The following is a 19,897-nucleotide window of genomic DNA, read 5'->3' on the forward strand; positions in this document are numbered from 1 at the left end:
ACAACATAATGCCATTTGCAGCAACATGGATGCTCCTGGAGAATGTCATTCTAAGTGAAGTAAGCCAGAAAGAGAAAGAAAAATACCATATGAGATCGCTCATATGTGGAATCTAAAAAACAAAAACAAACAAACAAAAACAAAGCATAAATACAGGACAGAAATAGGCTCACAGACAGAGAATACAGACTTGTGGTTGCCAGGGGGGTGGAGGGTGGGAAGGGATAGACTGGGATTTCAAAATTGTAGAATAGATAAACAAGATTACACTGTATAGCACAGGGAAATATACACAAAATGTTATGATAACTCACAGAGAAAAAAATGTGACAATGAGTGTGTATATGTTCATGAATGACTGAAAAATTGTGCTGAACACTGGAATTTGACACAACATTGTAAAGTGATTATAAATCAATAAAAATGTTAAAAAAAAGTCAATAAATAAAATTTAGGACACTGAAAAAAAAAAAAGAAGTGGTATATTTATACAATGGAATACTACTCAGCCATAAAAACCGAAAACATAACGCCATTTGCAACATGGATGTCCCTGGAGAATGTCATTCTAAGTGAAGTAAGCCAGAAAGAGAAAGAAAAATACCATATGAGATCGCTCATATGTGGAATCTAAAAAAAAAATAAAAACAAATACAAACAAACAAAACAGAAACAGACTTATAGAATACAAACTTGTGGTTGCCAAGGGGGCGGAGGGTGGGAAGGGGTAGACGGGATTTCAAAATTGTAGAAGAGATAAAGAAGATTATACTGTATAGCACAGGGAAATATACACAAAATCTTATGGTAGCTCACAAAGAAAAAAATTTGACAATGAATATATATATATGTTAATGCGTAACTGAAAAATTATGCTCTACACTGGAATTTGACACAACATTGTAAAATGATTATGAATCAATATAAAATGTTTAAAAAAAACACTAAATAACAAATGTATGGAATAGTTGGCAATTGAACATAAGTGACTATATATATTAATTTTCATCTTGGTATCTGGTATGATGAAATACTGTCCAAAGCCATAACTTACTAAAACAATCTATCAGAAAAATAAATAAATAAATAAATAGCGCCTTCCTTTAATAAAAAAAAGGCAAGGAGTTTACTGAAATAAAAGGCATTCTATAATACAAATAAATGTTGAAAAGTGGTAAATAATAAACTGGAAGAAGTGATATTTTAATTTACTATATATGACAATAAGTGAAAAATTACTATAGATCTTATATTGTTGAGTATAAATATATTTAGGACTATTAATGAAATAATACATATAATTAGGTATATGTGTATTCAACAAATATTATCAAACCTTTATTAGACACAGGAATTACCAGGATCTAAAAACCTAGTTTCTACATTCTCACAGAATGTAGGGGAATCAGGCACACAGCATTTATAAGAGGAATATATTGAATGTGCATTGGCACACAGATGAAACATCCAGACCTTTCTAGGATCAGTCAGGTAAGACCAGATTTTAAAGATGAGTAAGAGTTTACCAAGCAGATAAATTTGAAAAAGGAGAGTCATAAACACATGAGAGAATTTGGGCAAGTACAATGATGTTAGTACAGCTGGAGTATAAAGAAGATAAAAAAGAGTGTGTGATTAAAAAGAAAAGACCTGGTAATTAGTACTCACCTTTTGCTTTTCCCACCATAAAGGAAATAAGAGGTTTTCCAAGGAGAAGTAAACATGGCGCTCTATTACAGACTTCACATGATAGTTCCCCGGGTTTCACCAGGGACAAATGATGCATATATTAAGAGGGAGATCTAAATATTATCTCTTTTTTGGAGGTGAACGCTTCTGTTGTTTTCCATTATGCCGTTTATCCTGTTTGTGGTAGCCCATAGCTTATACTCTTAAGTGTCTCGTAACTCCTGGTGGTGAAGGTGTGGGTAGACAGCGAGGGTGTTAGAAAGTAGAATGCATGGAGTGGTTTAATAGAGTGACTTTTCGTAGACTTGTTGTACAATGACAATATTATGTTGGGCTGTGGAGCAGCAGCAATGTGCAGTTTGAGCCATCAATCTGTGATTTATGAGGAATAAGCAAGTAGGTCTGGACATGGATGTGTTTTTTGAAGCCAGGATATAAATTTGGGACTATTGTCTGAAGAAAAGTGATAGCAGTAGACCTTATGTTGGATTTGCAACCACCACAGCTTAATATTTTGCAGACTTCCCAGATAATGTTGCAACAGAGCCAATACATTTGGGTGTGAACATTGTTCATCTTATATATAGCCAGATACTTGATGGATTGACACATGTAATGGAGTGGTTCCTTCTGCATTCCTTGCCTTCCTGGTGGCTCTGAGTCCTGGCCAAGTGTTGTGGTATGGAGGTTGTGATGGGGCCCCATGCCTAATTATCTTAGTCAACTCTAGTTGGAACTGGCTGGCTGCAACATTTCTTAGGCACCGCTGTGAAGCTTCATAACCTCCCTTTATTAGGAGGAAAGCCAGACGCCCAGGACTCCTGCTGAACAAGAGTGGGCACTTGTATGTGAGAGGACGTGAGTTTCAGCTTGTGGAGGAATACATTCTTAAGAAAAGCCTTCTCTGTGCTTTTCCAAAAACACCCCAGGTCAACGAGCTGCTTCGTTATGACCTATCCCATAGGCGTGGCCTTTTTGCCATTTACCTTTGGGACGTGGCTGTTTCCCTGCTCAGTTAAGCAAATGTTTAAGGTATTTCTGTGTCCCTTTCCTACAAGAACTTTGGCCAGAAGAGTGGATCTGGTTTTAGTGTCGACTAATATAAAATACTGTAGGAAGATTCCATAATCTTTTAAAATTACTTTTTATGCTTACATATAAGTAAGCTGATGATGTTAAAAGACTCACAGTCTGTTTTATAGGAATTTATTGGAAAATGAGGTGTGCCAAAGCAGTAAATTTTCTAGTTAATATTTACATGTTTAAGCTGATGTTTTTTTTTCATTTTTGTTCAATCTAAATAAATTAGATTGTTCTATGCCTTATTAAATGTAACATGTTTTTGACTTAAATTCATCATTGTTGAATATTAAATTCTTATTCCAGACTTTTTGAAGGGTATAACCATTTATACCCTTCCTCTGCACAAAATGACCCCAGGGTCACATATTTTACCCTTATTTCTCCTGTAATCCTTCTGTCCTCTCCTTCATTGAGTTCGTCTCATTGTTTTGAATTGTTCTCCTGTTATCATTGTTTCTGTTCACCCTGTTTTCTAATTCGTAGCCAGAACAGACCAGACAATAAAGTCAGTACAGTCAGTCACATTTTTTTACATGCTGTTCAAATTCATGAGACCCTCAAAGAGTGTGCTAGCTCCAGGAGTTTCCAAAAGAATTAAGCACATAGGTTTTATTAAAAAGTCTATTCTAGAGGCTCCTTTTAATTATCTGCACCTGCTTTCATGAAGTTTTATATGTCAGAAAAGAAAAAAGTTTCACTACAGCTTGACTATCTTAGCATGTTAATGCTTACTTAGCAACATGTAACTAATCGTGAAATGACAGAAAGGTCTAAGGGCATTCCGATGCTGACTCCGTTAAGAAGAGGCAAAGAAATCTTTTACAGAAGATCTTTGAAGGAGTCCTTGAATTGGTTTCTAAGCTGTGTTCACCTCATTTAGGCTCCTCAAGGTTCAGGTGAAGTATTGAGTTCGGAGCACCGCCAGCCCTCAGCTGTGCCCAGCAAGAGGCTGGCTGAGACGGTCATGCACCTGCAAACGTATACCTGTCCTCTTTTGCAGTTGTCATTGTGTAGAATTTCTAGCGGTCTTTAGACACTGTAAGTAATTTTTACTTTTTTCTTATTTTTTAGGGCAGCATAACTATTTGTGTGCTGGAAGAAATGACTGCATTGTTGATAAAATTCGTAGAAAAAACTGCCCGGCATGTCGCCTTAGAAAGTGTTGTCAAGCCGGCATGGTCCTTGGAGGTAACGCTGGTGTTTTCATCAGTAATGTACTGTCTGATATGTACATTGTAAAACTGGGTTTTCTTATTTCTGTCTTGGTTATTGATGTCTGAATGAGGCAATCAATTCTGTCTCATTAAATTAAGGATTTCCAGCATATAGAGGTTTGTTACAGAGAAGTAATAAACCTCCATTTGTCTGTATTGCCTATGCGATGTTCACCGACTTCTCATTAAGTGGCAGGGGTTGGCGTTAAGGCTGTGCTACGTGCTGCCTATCTGTACTTGAGTAAGTCACCAACCCTTTGTAAAATGAGAGCATTGAAGTCCCTTCCAGCTCAAGAGCTGATTCTGTGAGTTGGTGAAGCACATTAATCTCCATCTCGTCCTCTCTCTGTCAGTCACTCCCTTTCTACTTCCCTCCCTCACTCTCCTTATGTAACTAGATACTGAGCCCTTGCACTTACCAGGGATTGTTGTAAGTTCTGAGAGTACAGCAGCCAAATGCCTGTCCTCATGGCGCTTTCCTTCTCGGGGAGGAGCAGTAAGTATACATGTCAAGTGATGGGAAGGGCTGTGGAACCCGTCAGGCAGGGTCAGTTAATGGGGAGTACCAGGGAGGGAGCCACTCCTAAACCCTTTACTCTGACTAATATTTTCATTTCATTTAGCCCTTTCTGGCAATAACATCCCTGAAATCCGGAGTCTGATGTGGTAGTTACAATTTTTCTAAAACACGTTTAAGACATTTACAACTGTTTAAATATACATTCAGGGTACCACCTAAAACAGCTCATGTGCCATAAATGGTATGTGGTACCTTCTGAGAAGGAGTGTATGAGGCCAACATTTTTGAATGTCCACTGTGTTAAGCACCCTGCTTAGTTCCGTCTCTGCTGCCCATGAGCATGATACAGTCTAATCACTAGTAGAATAATTATTACACAGAACAGTAAGTGGTTTAACAGAGGTACCACACATCATTATGCAAGTACAGCAAAGGAATGGATTAATTCTATCAGAGGGAGCCACCAGAGCTTCAGAGAGGAGGCTTTCAAAGAAGGAAGGAATCGTAGGGAGGGTATAGCTCAGGGGTAGAGTGCCTGCTTAGCATGCAGGAGGTCCTGGGTTCAACCCCCAGTACCTCCATTTAAAAAAAAATGAAAAGAAACTTTGTAAGTGGAAAAGGAAAAAGGTATTTACAGTGGAAGGTATTTACAGTGAGAAATATGATGCGTTCCAGTGATGGTTTTTCTGGAAAGCAAATTAATAACAGGAATAGCAAGAAATGAAGCTTGCAAGTTACCTTGGGTGATCTAGGATTGGAGTTGAACTCTCTTCTGTGTGCAGTGGAACCAGTGATCTTTCTAACAAGTGGTCCGTGGACCATCCATGGAGCAAAGCCCAAATTTCTAAATGCACTACCCGGGCCCTTTCATCACCTAGCAGCTGCTCTCTGTCCCCGGGCCTTCGGGAGTCCTACCCTGCAGTCACCCACTGTCACCTGTCTTTGCACGCGTTTTGCTTTTGCCCGCACCATTCTCCTTTCACTCCTTGTGGACTTTTACATATCCCTCATATTAAGTTCAAGTGTCATTCTTCCGTGTGTGAAATCTTCCCACCTCCCCAGTCGCTGCAGGCGGAGAGGTTCTGTGGCGACAGAGTTTGGTGCAGTGGTCTTTATACCTGGGGCGGTTGAAAGCCCTTGAGCCAGCCTGCACCGGCCCTTACCCTGACGGTGCTTACTTCAGCATGTCTACCCTTACAACGGAACACTGACCAAAGTGGAGGTGATGAGATCCAGCCACCCTACTCCCATCCCAGCCCATGTAAGGCACAGGGAATTCGCTTTCTCTCTCCTTTCCCCTCATATCTTATCTACCTTCATTGTAGTACTTACCTTGTTGTTTTATAACTGTTTATGTACTGGTATCCCATTCAAGGATTTTCTCCTTATCCAAGATTAGTCATTTGCAAGCAGGAACTTCATTTTAGTGTTTTCAGCTCCAAAGTACTTGTTTAAGATGTGCTCATTAAATATTTGTGACTGATATTTTGAAGTCATTTGAATTACAGGTGTCTATGCATTCTTGAACACGAAGTCCATCCAGAGTCATTTCCAGGACACAGAAAGGGTATTTGGCAGAGGAAAAGGGGATGAAGTCTAAGGTGGTGTTTTTCACTTTGAGGAAGGGTGCTAGCCCTTGAGGCAGTCCTCCGTTCCGTAGGTGCATTTATTTTATGGTCTTACTGTTATAATGGAAAAGTGATTTGAAGTAGACCAAGTAAAAATGTGGAGACACCTGGTCACTGAGAAGCTGGGGTTCATTCAGAGGAGAGATGTGGTTCCCAGCCAGCAATAAGACAGATGCTCAGTAAGAAACGAAGTAACAAGAAGAGAACTTAAGGGAGGACTCAGAACTGGGATGAAAGGAGAGGATTCCATTCCAGGGACACAGACTAAAGTAGCATCAGAGATGGGTCAGCAGCAAGACTGCTCTGCTGTTGTAATTGACTGCAGTTTCCTTATATTTCTTCTGCTTAAGGGCATAATTGGTTCCATTATTGGGCAGAGCTGAATTCAGAACCAAATGGACCCAGCTCCAGAGATTAGAATGAGAAATAGGCAGAAAGACAAGCAGGTAGTTATCATTGTCCACGTAGATTGTCCCTAAAGATTACTTTGGGTAGTGTGGCCATTTCAACAGTATTAATTCTTCCAATCCAGGAACATGGGATATATTTCCACTCTTTGAATCTTCAATTTCCTTTATCAGTGTTTTCCTTTATCAAAGTTCTCAGCATATAAGTCATTCACCTCTGTGGTCAGGTTTATGCCTAGGTTTTATTTTTTGATACAATTTTAAATAGGATTTTTTTTTCTTTCTCTTACTGGTATTTCCTTGGTAGTATAAGGAAATGCAACAGATTTCTGTATGTTGATCTTGTATCCTGCTACCTTGCTGAATTTGTTTATCAGTTCTAGTAGTTTTTGTGTAGAGTGTTTAGGATCTTCTCTGTAGAGTATAATGCCATCTGCATATAGTAACAATTTTACCTCTTCCCTTCCAATCTGGATCCCTTTTATTTATTTTACTTGTCTTATTGCTGTGGCTAGTCCTTCTAATACTACATTGAGTAGAAGTGGTGAGAGTGGGCATCCTTGTCTTGTTCCGCATTTTAGCTGGAAGGCTTTCAACTTTTCACCATTGAGTATTATGCTGCCTGTAAGATTGTCATAAATAGCTTTTATTATGTTGAGATATGTTCCCTCTATACCCAGTTTGGTTAGAATTTTTATCATAAATGGGTGTTGAATTTTATCAGGCGCTTTTTCTGCAGCCATTGAGAGGATCATGTGATTTTTGTCCTTTCGCTTGTTGATTTGGTGTATCACGTTGATTGAGTTGCATATATTGAACCATCCTTGTGTCCTTGGGATGAACCCAAGTTGATTACAGAGTATAATCTTTTTTGTGTTGTTAGATTCTGTTTGCTAATATTTTGTTGAGGATTTTTGCATCTATGTTCATCAGTGATATTGGTCTGTAATTTTCTTTTTTGGTAGTGTCTTTGTCTGGTTTTGATATCTCTACCCAGGCTCATCACTGATCTCCAGCAGCCAGTCCCAGCCTGTCCCTGCTGGCTCACATCTAGGGCTGGGGATCGCAGGGACCCCCTGTGCCAGCTTCTCCTAGTTCTGTCTGCCAGGCGGCTGCCTCTTTCCCCTCCGAGCCTCAGAAGCTCCCCTTCTGTCCCCATTCACCTCCCAGCTGGTTAGGGGGCATCACAGCATGAATAACAAAAGACGAAACTAAAGAGAACATTGACTATTTTAAATAATGCTGCAGTGAACATAGGGGTGCATGTATCTTTTTGAGTTAGTATTTTAATTTTATTGGGATAAATACCCAGAAGTGGCATTGCTGGATCTTATGGTGCTTCTATTTTTAATTGTTTCGAGGAACCTCTATCTTCCATAGTGGGTACACCAGTTTACATTTCTACAAACAGTGCATGAGGTTTCCCTTTTCTTAACATTCTCGCCAACACTTTCTTGTCCTTTTGATGATAGCCATCCTGCTAGGTGTGAGGTATTATCTCATTGTGATTTTGATTTGCAGTTCTCTGATATTAGTGATGTTGAGCATCTTTTCATGGCCATCTGTATGTCTTCTTTGGAAAACTGTGGAATCTAAAAAAAAAAAAAGCTAACTCAAAGATACAAAAAACGTATTGCTGGTTGCCAGAGGCAGAGGCTAGAGGAGGGTGAAATGAGTAAAGATGGCCAAAAGTTACAAACTTCAGGTTATAAAATAAATAAGTCATGGAGATGTACAGCATGGTAATGATGGCTGATACTACTATATTGTCTATGTTAAAGATGTTAAGACAGTGGCTCTTAAAAGTTCTCATCACAAAAAAGAAATTCTAGTAACTATATGTGGGACGGGTAGTAACTAGATTTATTGCAGTGATCATTTCACAATATACACAAATACTGAACCATTATGTGGTACATCTAAAACTAGTATAATGTTACATGTCAATTATATCTCAATTTAAAAAATAAAACATTGGAAAACTTTTAGGAGTTAATAAAATCTTATGGTAGACTGTCAGAGATCAGAGATATTGATGTTTTTGTCATGTCATGACATTGATTTGCAAGCTATTCTCATTTTCTTCAGCAGCTATGTTGTGCTTATGAGAATTCGGTTTGAATTGTTGGGTCTCTAAGTTGCATATGATTCTTGTTTTAAATGACTCACTTCCCTTACCTTCACCAGGTCACAGTGAACTTTTACATTTTGTTCATTGCTGTACAGTACTAAGTAGGAGAGACAGACTCTGAAGGATGGTTCTGCTTCTAACTTCTTTCCTTTAGAAAACATTTTTGTGTAATGACTCACAAAAAAAATTTCTGAAATGAATTCACCTCTGGATTTTGCATTTGTGGTAAAAATGCTCAACTATTATAAAGGTAATCAGCTCTCTCAAAAACAAGTGGCTTTCTACGTAAGGGAGTGATTAAATGCATAGTTATGTTTGCTGATTTTTTTTAAGCTGGAGACAATTTTTTATAGGTTTGTTTTGTTTTATTTTGTCTTTTTTGGTCAAGAGCCTTATCCTCAAATTTTAAAAGGTTATGTTAGAAAGCCAGTTTCTCTCTTACCTCCTACACCTAGATTGGCCTCATTCTCTATGCAAAGAGAATGACTTTCTGGGCTGCAGCGTACAATTGTATGGTAAAATGGGCTTTTTTTCCTCTTTTTTTTCCCTCATTCTACACTTGAAGCCAACAAAACCTCAATTTCTTTCCTGAGGAATTCCATAATTCTTGAATTTGGGACACTGAACAGTACCTTTTTGGGAAGTATAGAAGCCTACTCTATGCATTTAATGGGCATAGACTATAAAAAATAATATCATTTGCACCAACAAAGGCAGGATTTGCTGTGGGTAATGCCTGCCACCTACCTCTTTAGACTCTCACAGTCTCCCTCTTAAGAGCATCTCCTTTTTCACCCAAACCCTGGTCTTTGAATCAGCACCCCTCAGAGACAGTACCTCTCCCACTGTTCCTTCGCTTCACTGCACTGAAACCTGTAGCTAAATAATGTACTCTGGTCACTGCCTGCTTGTTCACCCTAAACACCACCCCATACACACTTGATCGAAATGTTCCTTAGAGGGTTCATTCTCACTTCTTTGCTTAAAGTTTTATGGGAATTTGTGGGGCCTGCTTTTATGACTTCCAGCCCAAAGCGTTCAATTGTATCTGTCAGTATCTTGTATTCTCTAGACTCAGTAAAAAGTCAAGATTGAGGGATATAATGATTGTCCATTTGCAATCTGACTTGTTTGAAAGATGGAGGCATTTACTCTTTAAAAAATTCAACTCTAATATACTTGTTTGGTAAATACATACTTTAATTTTATATTTCCTATTATCTACTGGTTTTTGAAGTATTTTGATATGGGAAGTAGAGGTGGCTGCTGAAAAAGGAAAAGCAAGCTAAATCAATGCTATAAGGGGTTGTGAGAGCCTAGTCCCAGTGGACTGGTTCCAGCAGCATCGTCCTTTATGTATCCAAAGTAGTAACATGTGTCTAGACATCATGTTTCACAGCCGTGATTGGGATGGTTGCCTGCAAGTCCACCCAGACTATAATGATGCGTATTATGATCCTCATAATGTCAAAGGATTTGCACCATTACTTAATTGTCTGCTGATCTTTACCCTCTATTTCCCCACTTGATTCTCAGAAAGCTTTCTGACTGCCGTATACCTTACATTTCAGTATCCAACATAATATTCTTCCTCTGCTTCTATGCAGCAAGTCCTGTACCGTCACACGAGTACATTTTGTCCTCCACTCAATATAAACAATCTACCAGAAATGAAAACAAGCAGCAAAAAAAGAGGCCACAGCAAAGTGAACTGCACTCATTTCAGAACACAATCTAGAAATAATAGTCATTATTATTTTATTCAGTCTAATAGATTTTCTTCCATGTTTACCTGTTTGTTTGCTCAATTTTTTCCCAATTCAGTTCTGCATTCAGTTTCCTTATTTTTGAAATAAATTTTTTATAAGTTCCTTCTGTGGGAATTTGTTAAACTCGTTTTTTTTCCACAAAAATATCTTTATTTCAGCTTTGTTTTTGAGTAAAAATTTTGCTGGTTGTAAGATTTGGAGTTGACTTTTTTCCTCTGCACCTTAACAATCATAGTCTACTATGTTCTGGCATGTATCATTTTTTTCTGAGAATTCTCCTGGTTATCTAACAATTGCTCATTTGAGGCAATATTTTCTCTATATTTGTTGAAATTTTTTAAATTTTTTATTGAACTGTAGTTGATTTACAATGTTGTGTTAGTTTCAGGTGTACAGTCAAGTGATTCACTTATATATGTATTATTTTTCATATTCTTTTTGATTATAGGTTATTATAAGATACTGAATATAGTTCTCTGTGCTGAACAGTAGGTCCTTGTTGTTTATCTGTTTTATACACAGTAGTATAAATCCCAGACTCCTAATTTATCCCTCCCCACCTCCCCTTTCCCCTTTGGTAACCATAGTTTGATTTGTTTTATTTTGTTTTGTTTTGTATTTTTGTTTTTTGTTTTGTTTTGTGGAGGGAGTAATTAGGGTTTTTTTTTTGTTTGTTTATTATTTAAGGGAGGTACTGGGGATTGAACTCATGACCTCGTGCATGCTAAACATGCACTCTATCACTGAGCTATACCCTCCCTCCATAGTTTGTTTTCTGTCTGTGAGTATGTTTCTGTTTTGTAAATAAGTTTATTTGATCATTGTTTTAGATTCCATGACTAAGTGATATCATATGATATTTGTCTTTCTGTCTAATTTCATTTAGTATAAGTCTCTAGGTTCATCCATGTTGCTGCAAATGGCATTATTTCATTTTTCTTTTATAGCTGAGTAATATTCCATTGTGTGTATACACCACATCTTCTTTATCCAGTCATCTGTAAATGGACACTTAGGTTGCTTCCATATCTTGGCTATTATAAATAGTACTGCTATGAACATTGAGGTACATGTGCCTTTTTGAATTAAGTTTCCCTCTGAATATATGCCCAGGAGTGACATTGCCGGATCATATGATAACTCTATTTTCAGTTTTTTAAATAACTTCCATACTGTTCTCCATAGTGTCTTCACCAATTTACATTCCCACCAACAGGGTAGAAAGGTTCCCTTTTCTCCACACCCTCCCCAGCATTTATTATTTGTAGACCTTTTGATGATGGCCATTCTGATAGGTGTGAGGTGATACGCCTCATTGTGATTTTGATTTGCTTTTCTCTAATAACTAGCGATGCTGAGCATCTTTTCATGTGCCTGTTGGTGATCTGTGTGTCTTCTTTGGAGAAATGTCTATGTAGGTCTTTTGCCCATGTTTTGATTGGGTTGTTTGGTTTTTTGATATTGAGTAGTATGAGCTGTTTGTGTATTTTTAATATTATCCTCTTGTCAGAAGGCAAAAACTCTACTTTGAAAAGATACATGCATTCTAAATGTTCATGGCAACAGTATTTGCAATAGCCAAGACATGGAAACAACACGAGTACACATCAACAGCTGATTGATTTAAGAAAACTTGGATTTCATTCTAAGTAGGATGAGAAGTCACTGAGAGTATTGAGCAAGGAATGAAATAATCTGACTGAAGTTTTAAAGGCTCATTCATCTGGGTAGAGAATAGACTGTGGAGGCACAAAGATGAAAGCTGGGCGACCAGCCGACACACGTTGCAATAGTACAGCTCTGATGATGGCGGCTTCAGCGATGGCGGGAGCAGTGGAAATGGGGAGAAATGACTGGATTCAGGTTACACTTTCATGGTAATCCACTAAGATTTGCTGATGAATTAGATATGAAGTGAGAGAATAAGTGAGGTATCAAGGATTATACCAGAGTTTTTGTCAAAGCAAGTGTGTAAATGGAGTTGAAAAAATGGAAGCTGAAGTTTGGGGGCGAGTGCATCAAAGTTTTGCTTTAAACGTATTACGTTTTGGGGGGAGTTATTGGACATGTAAGTGGTGATACTGACTAGACAGCTAGATAGCTGAGTCTAGAGTTCTCAGAAGAAGTTGAGGCAAGAGTTATAAAATTGTAAACATTCCATATCAACATGAAATTAAAGATATAAGAGTAGATGCAAATACCTAAAAAGAGAGTGTAGCTATATAAGAGAAGTCTGAGGACTGAGCTCTGGAACTCTAAGATTAGGAGTTAAGAAGATGTTGAGCACAAGCCAGAGAGACTAAAGAGGTGGCCACAAGGGTGAGGTATGTGGAAGCCAAGAGAATAGAGTCTTACAGGAAGAAGGAAATGATCAGTTGTGTCAAGTACCACTGACAGTTTGATTAAGATAAGTAGTGAGTATTGACCATTGTGTTTTGACCAGTGAAAAGCATTAGTGTGCTTGCCAAGAACAATTTACTGGAGTAGGGAGAAGAAAAACCTGACTGGAATGGGTTTAAGGGAAAATGGGAGGAGAAGAAAAGGAGTGAATGGGATGGATTTTGTACGAGAGGGACCATTAGAGGATGCGGACAAGAGGGCAGATAACTTCAGAGGAAAGTCCTTGAATAGATGAGAAGGAATAATATTTCACACTGAAATGATAGCAGCACAGGCAGGTCATGCATTGTAACAGAAGAGAAGGCAGGGTACAGGGGTACCAGTATGGTAAACTGACTGCAAAGAAAATCTTCTCCAGTTAGATGTCCTCTTAAATTTTCACAAACTTGATCCCATATGCAAACCTCATAGAGAAAAATATTCTAAAGTAGTGTTTTCCAAACTGTTAATTCCATGAGATTCTAGCAGGTTTTTCATCAAGTAAAAAGGCCAGATATTCTTGGAAAACACTAGATACTAATATTATTCTCTTTAGAGATTTATTCGTACAGTGTATTAGAGGTTCTGTGGCACAGTCCCAAGTAAGGGAAGGCTATCACTGTAATTTTTCTCATACACTATTGCTTGAACATATATGACTGTAGAAGCCTGTGTTTGTTTATTTGCTTGGGTTTTGGTGATTAGGATCTCTTTCAAACACTCCTTGTGAGGCAGATTTTTACTGATCTCACTGTCCGACTGTTTTTCTTCCTAACACATCACAATTCAGCGAAGTAGAAATTCTCGAGATTGTCCCAGAAATACAGATGTGCCCTGACCAGCACAGGGTATAAATGCTACCCACCCTTAGTTTAGAAATGGGATTCTTAATTTTGGATCCTTAGATTTCATAGTAGTCCATGTATTGATTTCAAGAATTTCACATGATCATGTAATTGTGTATAAGATTTTGTGGGAGTTGCATATGTAGATGCTTATCTTTTAACAGATTCTCTTCTTTTAATTGAAGTATATAATCAGTTACAAAGTATCAATTTCTGATGTACAGTATAGTGTCCCAGTTGTGCATATATATACATATATTCATTTTCATATTCTTTTTCATTAAACGTTATTACTAGAAACTAATATAGTTCCTTGTACTATACAGAAGAAATTTGTTTTTTATCTATTTTTATATATAGTGGTTAACATTTTCAAATCTCAAACTCCCAAATTTATCCCTTCCCACCCTCTTTCCCCTGGTAACCATAAGATTGTTTACTATGTTTGCGAGTCTATCTGTTTTGTAGATGAGTTCATTAGTGTCCTCTTTTTTCTTCTTCTTTTTTTTTTAGATTCCACATATGAGTGATACCATATGGTATTTTTCTTTCTCCTTCTGGCTTACTCCAAAAGAATGATGATCTCAAGGTCTATCCATGTTGCTGCAAATGGCATTACTTTATTCTTTTTATGGCTGAGTAGTATTCCATTGTATAAATATATAAATGGACATTTAGGTTGTTTCCATGTCTTGGCTGTTGTGTATAGTGTTGCCATGAACATTTGGGTGCATGTATCTTTTTGAATTAAAGTTCCTTCCAGATAGATGCCCAGGAGTGGGGTTGCTGTATCATGTGGTAAGTCTATTTTTAGTTTTTTAGGTATCTCCATATAGTGTTTTCCATAATGGCTGCACCAAATTTCATTCCCACCAACAGTGTAGGAGGGTTCCCTTTTCTCCACACCCTCTCCAGCACTTATCATTTGTGGACTTTTGAATGATGGCCATTCTGATTGGTGTAATGCGATAGATACCTCATTGTAGTTTTGATTTGCCTTTCTCTGATAATCACTGATATTGAGCATTTTTTCATGTGCCTATTGGCCATTTGTATGTCTTCACTGGAGAATTGCTTGTTTAGGTCTTCTGCCCATTTTTGGATTGGCTTGTTTGGTTTTTTTTGTTTTTAAGTTGTATGCAGTGTTTATATACTTTGGAAATTAAGCTCTTGTCAGTCTCATCTTTTTCAAATATCTTCTCCCATTCCATAGGTTGTCTTTTTTATTTTGCTTATAGTTTCCTTTGCTGTGCAAAAGCTTATAAGTTTAATTAGGTCCCATTTGTTTATTTTTGCTTTTATTTCTATTGCCTGGGTAGGTTGCTCTAGGAGAACATTGCTCTATGAGACATAAGATTTATGTCAGAAAATGTTTTGCCTATGTTATCTTCTAGCAGGTTTATCATGTCTTGTCTTATATTTAAGCTATTTTAAGTTTATTGTTGTGCATGGTGTGAGGGAGTGTTCTAACTTCATTGTTTTATATACTGCTGTCCAGTTATCACTGGACACCACTTGCTGAAGAGACTGTCTTTTCTCCACTTTATATTCTTGCCTTCTTTGTCAAAGATTAATTGACTGTGTGTCTGTAGGTTTATTTCTGGGCTCTCTATTCTGTTCCTGCTATTCTGCTCTCTATGTCTATTTTTGTGCCAGTACCATGCTGTTTTGATTACTGTAGCTCTGTAGTATTGTCTGAAGTCTGGAAGCGTTATTTGTTTTTTTTCTTCAGTATTGCTTTGGCAATTCTGGGTCTTTTGTGATTCTGTATAAATTTTAGGATTATTTGTTCTAGTTCTGTGAAAAATGTCATGGGTAATTTGATAGGATTCACATTAAATCTGTATATTGCTTTGGGTAGCGTGGCCATTCTGACAGTTTTGGATTCTTGAATCCAAGAGCATGGGGTATCTTTCCATTTCTTTAAGCCATCTCTAATTTACTTAATCAGTGGTTTGTAGTTCTCTGTATATCAGTCTTTCATCCCCTTGGTTAGATTTATTCCTAAGTATTTTATTGTTTTTAATGCAATTTTAAAAGGAATTTTTTTTCTTTACTTTCTTTTTCTAATATTTCATTGTTAGTGTTAAGAAATGCAATTGATTGCTGTATGTTAATCTTATATCCTGCTACCTTACCAAAGAAAATTCAACATTTACTAAAGGCTGTGTTTTAATGAATGTAGTCTGTAGCGTTAGCTTTGGGAAAGCAATCCTGTCAGAATATTGACCAGTACAGAGCTTAGTCTCTCCTAAAAGCCATTTGTCTTCTCTACATGTTGCTGCAAAGCTCCGTAACCCTGCATTGCATCTGGTATAATTACCCACACCCCACCCCAGTGAATACCTACTGTTAATTCATTCTTTAATCCAAGTCGGAGACCTAACATTTTCACTTATTTGATGTGATTTTACTAGATTGATGCTAAAACCTGCAATGCTACAATTTTAAGACTTAAGAAAATAATTCTCTGCTGAAATATTTAGTCGATATGTGTTTAAATGACCTTCTTTTCGTCGTCTTTTTTTTTTTTTCTCTGTAGGTCGAAAGTTTAAAAAGTTTAATAAAGTTAGAGTTATGAGAGCCCTGGATGCTGTTGCTCTCCCACAGCCGGTGAGCATTCCAAATGAAAGCCAGAGAATCACTTTTTCACCAAATCAAGACTTACAGTTGGTCCCCCCACTAATCAACCTGCTCATGAGCATTGAACCAGACGTGGTCTATGCGGGACATGACAACACCAAACCTGACACCTCCAGTTCCTTGCTGACCAGTCTGAATCAGCTCTGCGAGAGGCAACTCCTTTCAGTAGTCAAGTGGTCTAAATCACTGCCAGGTAATAATAATTTGTATATAATAGCATGCAATGAACACTTTACTGTGGTTTTATTCTAGTGAATATATAAAACAAGTCTGTGCAATAAATTAAATATAGTGTAAACAAGATATATTTCAGCAGTTCAAAATATTTATCTAGGACCCTGTATTATCTGTTACTTGTCTAGGACCCTACTGTGTACTACGGAAATACAAAAAAACATAGCTAACACTTTGAGTCTTGTTGATGAAATAAGAATTACACACTTGAGACAGTTGAGGAACAGCGTACGCTTATGTGTTCAACCACCGATAATAGAGTGGTTCAGAAAAAGACAAATTGACCATCTTCTTAAAAATGTCTAGTACATTCCAGATTCTAATTTAACCAACCTCAAACGGTTGAAGGCAAAACTAAATGCAGTCTAACAAATAAAAATGATATTCAGGGTATATAGCAGGGTGTCTAAAGTCAATTAAGAAATAAAATTCCTAAACATAAATGAACAAATAATTTGGACATGGAGAAACCCCCACTGCTATTTTCTCTGATTTATACCCAGACAGTGAGGCTTGGATTATATCATCAGGAAAGGATTTCAGTCACTTTATAAGCTATTTTTCCTCTCAGCACAGCTCCATAGCAGCCAGGTTATCGAAAGGATTACAGGAATGCAGTTCTTACCTGCCCAAACCTAAGGCTGCAAAGCCAAGAGGATACATGGGTGGGCAGCAGTGACTTGTGGAGACATTAATCTCGTAATTAGAAATAGGACATTTTTAAAAATTACGTTCCCTTTACACTGATAATATCCTCATACTCCTTTAGACCAGTTTAGTTTTCCCAATATCTGATCAAGAATTAAACATCTTATGTCATTTTAGTCTTTAAGAAAATTTAATGGTCTTTTTAAAAGAGAATTCATTTCCCAATTTGCCTTAATATTATTTCTCAGTTATTATTCTGCCTGAAAGGTTTGAAATACAATAGATGAATTGTTATTGAAAATCCAAGTTTACATGAGACAGAAAGAAAAATAGATTCCAGTTTCTTTAATCTTTTAAAAATACATGTAGAGATAAGTTAATAAATTTCACTATTTTAATGAAGTTAAAGTAATTTTATAGAAAATCAAAATGCCCAGGTTCTTAATTAGCTTCACTATAGAAAATCAAAATGCCCAGGTTCTTAATTAGCTTCACTCTAGCTGAAAGGCCTTGGGCAGGTAATATTTTTTCCTTTGTAAAAGTTCTGAATTTTTTTTTAAGTTACTGTAAACTGGTTAGCAAATTTGATAGACCTTTATTAAATTAAAATACTACTGTAGCATTGATGACCTTTTCCTATTTAAAAATATGAGTGTTTACATATGTATAACTTTTCTGGTTTTCTATTATTGGAAAAGGTTGTTTCTTTGATTTTTGTTGATTTGGTTCATATTTCTTTTGTTTGCATTTTGTACATTCTCTATTGTTTAAAAAGATTCTATTATCAGTTGGCAAAGTTAGGAAATAACCAGTTACAGCTTCAAAAATAATTTATGGAAATTTGGAAAAATGCTAAGTGAGCGTCTTAAGCTGAAACACTATTATCTGTCTAGATTTTTGACCCACACACACCCTCAAAAAGAGTGACAGCAAATTTTTACATGGTGTTTGGTGGCAACTTTTTTTTTAATATTGCAGAGTGTAGTTTGTGTGTAAGTGAACAAAAATGATGGCTTTACCAGAACTACATGTACTGTTTTCACTAACTGTGTAATAAGGGAAGTGCTAAGATTATCGAAGTATGGTGTTGCCCACAGTCTTTTAAACCATATTTTCATGGTCTGAATTCTAGGAGTAACTCTAACAGAATGAATAATGAAAAGGGTCAATGGACCAGAGTGACTGTATTGACCTCTGTGAAAGGATCTAGAGGGACGTGTGTGTATAAAGTAACCTGATATCATTACCTACTCAGAAACTTTTAGTTGACTATAAACAAGAGTAGGTTTTTTTTCTGCATGTGTATTTTTTATTGAAGTTTATAGTCAGTGTACAATGTTGTGTCAGTTTCTGGTGTACAGCATAATGCTCCAGTCATACATGAACATACATGTATTTGTTTGCATGTTCTCTTTCACCGTAAGTTATTACAAATATTCAGAGTAGTTTTTATTCCCTTGATTCACTCAACAAATGTCTGTTGCATACTTCCTGTGTGCAAGACCTAACAATTAAACAGTCGTGTTAGAAAGAGAAGCCAGAAGGCTGGGTTGATGATGTGAATGGATTTTGGTGCAGCACATCCTAGCATCTGGGCATTAGTTTTGCACGTAAGAGAACCTTATTTTATCCATTCACTCACATTGTTCGTCTGTGAAAGATGGACTTTGTTAAATGAAGCTTACTAATAGCCAGGATGTCGGCTTACTTATTTATAGTGCAAAAAAAAAAAGATACTGCTAGAAAAACATGACAGATCACGCCATTCTTTCACAGTAGGAGACTGTAGTTGGAAGTCAGCTCAAGATCAGATGCAGATTTCAGGCCCTCTGAGGCCTTGATGGAGAGAAATCTGCCTCGAACATCTGGGGAAAGGAATGATGGTCCTAAACTAAATAGGGACACTTCTTCACAAGGTCAAACATTATCTGGTTTAGCTCATTTGAATAGCAGACCTGTAGAGTTTTGAGGTTAAAACACTGTACATAATAAGTGTTTAAGACCTAAAATCTGTAGATTACATATGTTTATCCAAATAAACCAAAGCCCTTTAAGTTTGCCAAGAGAAGGATAATTTTAACATTTCTCAGAGAAAAAAGAAAAAGGTTAGATGCAGAATGATAATCATAACCAAGGTGACAGCATGCACGAGGGCCCCAAAGTGTGCATCTGCAGGTCCCCAAGAGGATTACCGTTGCCCGGTCTGGGCTTCCTCGTTTCATCTTTGTCTATGCTCTTCTCCTATCTTAGACCTGTTACAGCAATTGTAGCTTATCTGACATCTTTCCCATAATATTTCAGAGATATCTTTGTTTCTATACAAGGAGACTTGCAAGATGCTTTAGCCTCAGGACGGTACATTTATAAATGATCTCTTAGGACACATTGCATCTGACATGTTGCATCTATGAATGAATGGTTTTACATTGACTTTTAACTGTAACTTCAGTGGGTAGTATTTTCTTATTTGAAACTTAAAGCAACACAGTATTTGCTAAGTTTGAAAAAAGACCAAGCAATATTCGTTCTGTTAAGGAACATTCAGTCCAATGGAATAGATGAGATACACAGCTATACAGTTGACCCTAGTAAAACTCGGGAGCTGGGAGCATCGACCCTCTGAGCAGTCAGGAATCCATTCGTAACTCTACAGTCAGCCCAGGTCTGCATCAGCAGAGTCACCCAGTCAAGCAACTGCAGATCATGT

At 37.1% G+C, this 19,897-nt stretch overlaps 1 protein-coding gene across 3 annotated transcripts in view; it reads left to right on the forward strand.

Annotated features, from left to right (window-relative positions):
• The window catches only part of PGR (progesterone receptor), a 90,811-nt gene that overhangs the window by 34,559 nt on the left and 36,355 nt on the right, over positions 1–19,897 (forward strand). For 2 of the 3 annotated variants that reach the window (XM_032488260.1, XM_032488259.1), the window contains exons 3-4: positions 3,844–3,960; positions 16,208–16,501. In XM_032488260.1, the coding sequence (XP_032344151.1) occupies positions 3,844–3,960; positions 16,208–16,501 (411 nt within the window). The remainder of the gene's footprint in view (positions 1–3,843; positions 3,961–16,207; positions 16,502–19,897) is intronic. The other variant, XM_032488261.1, reaches the window with a different exon arrangement.

The sequence above is a fragment of the Camelus ferus genome, chromosome 10 (assembly GCF_009834535.1).
Source record: "Camelus ferus isolate YT-003-E chromosome 10, BCGSAC_Cfer_1.0, whole genome shotgun sequence".
Classification (NCBI taxonomy): Eukaryota; Metazoa; Chordata; class Mammalia; order Artiodactyla; family Camelidae; genus Camelus; species Camelus ferus.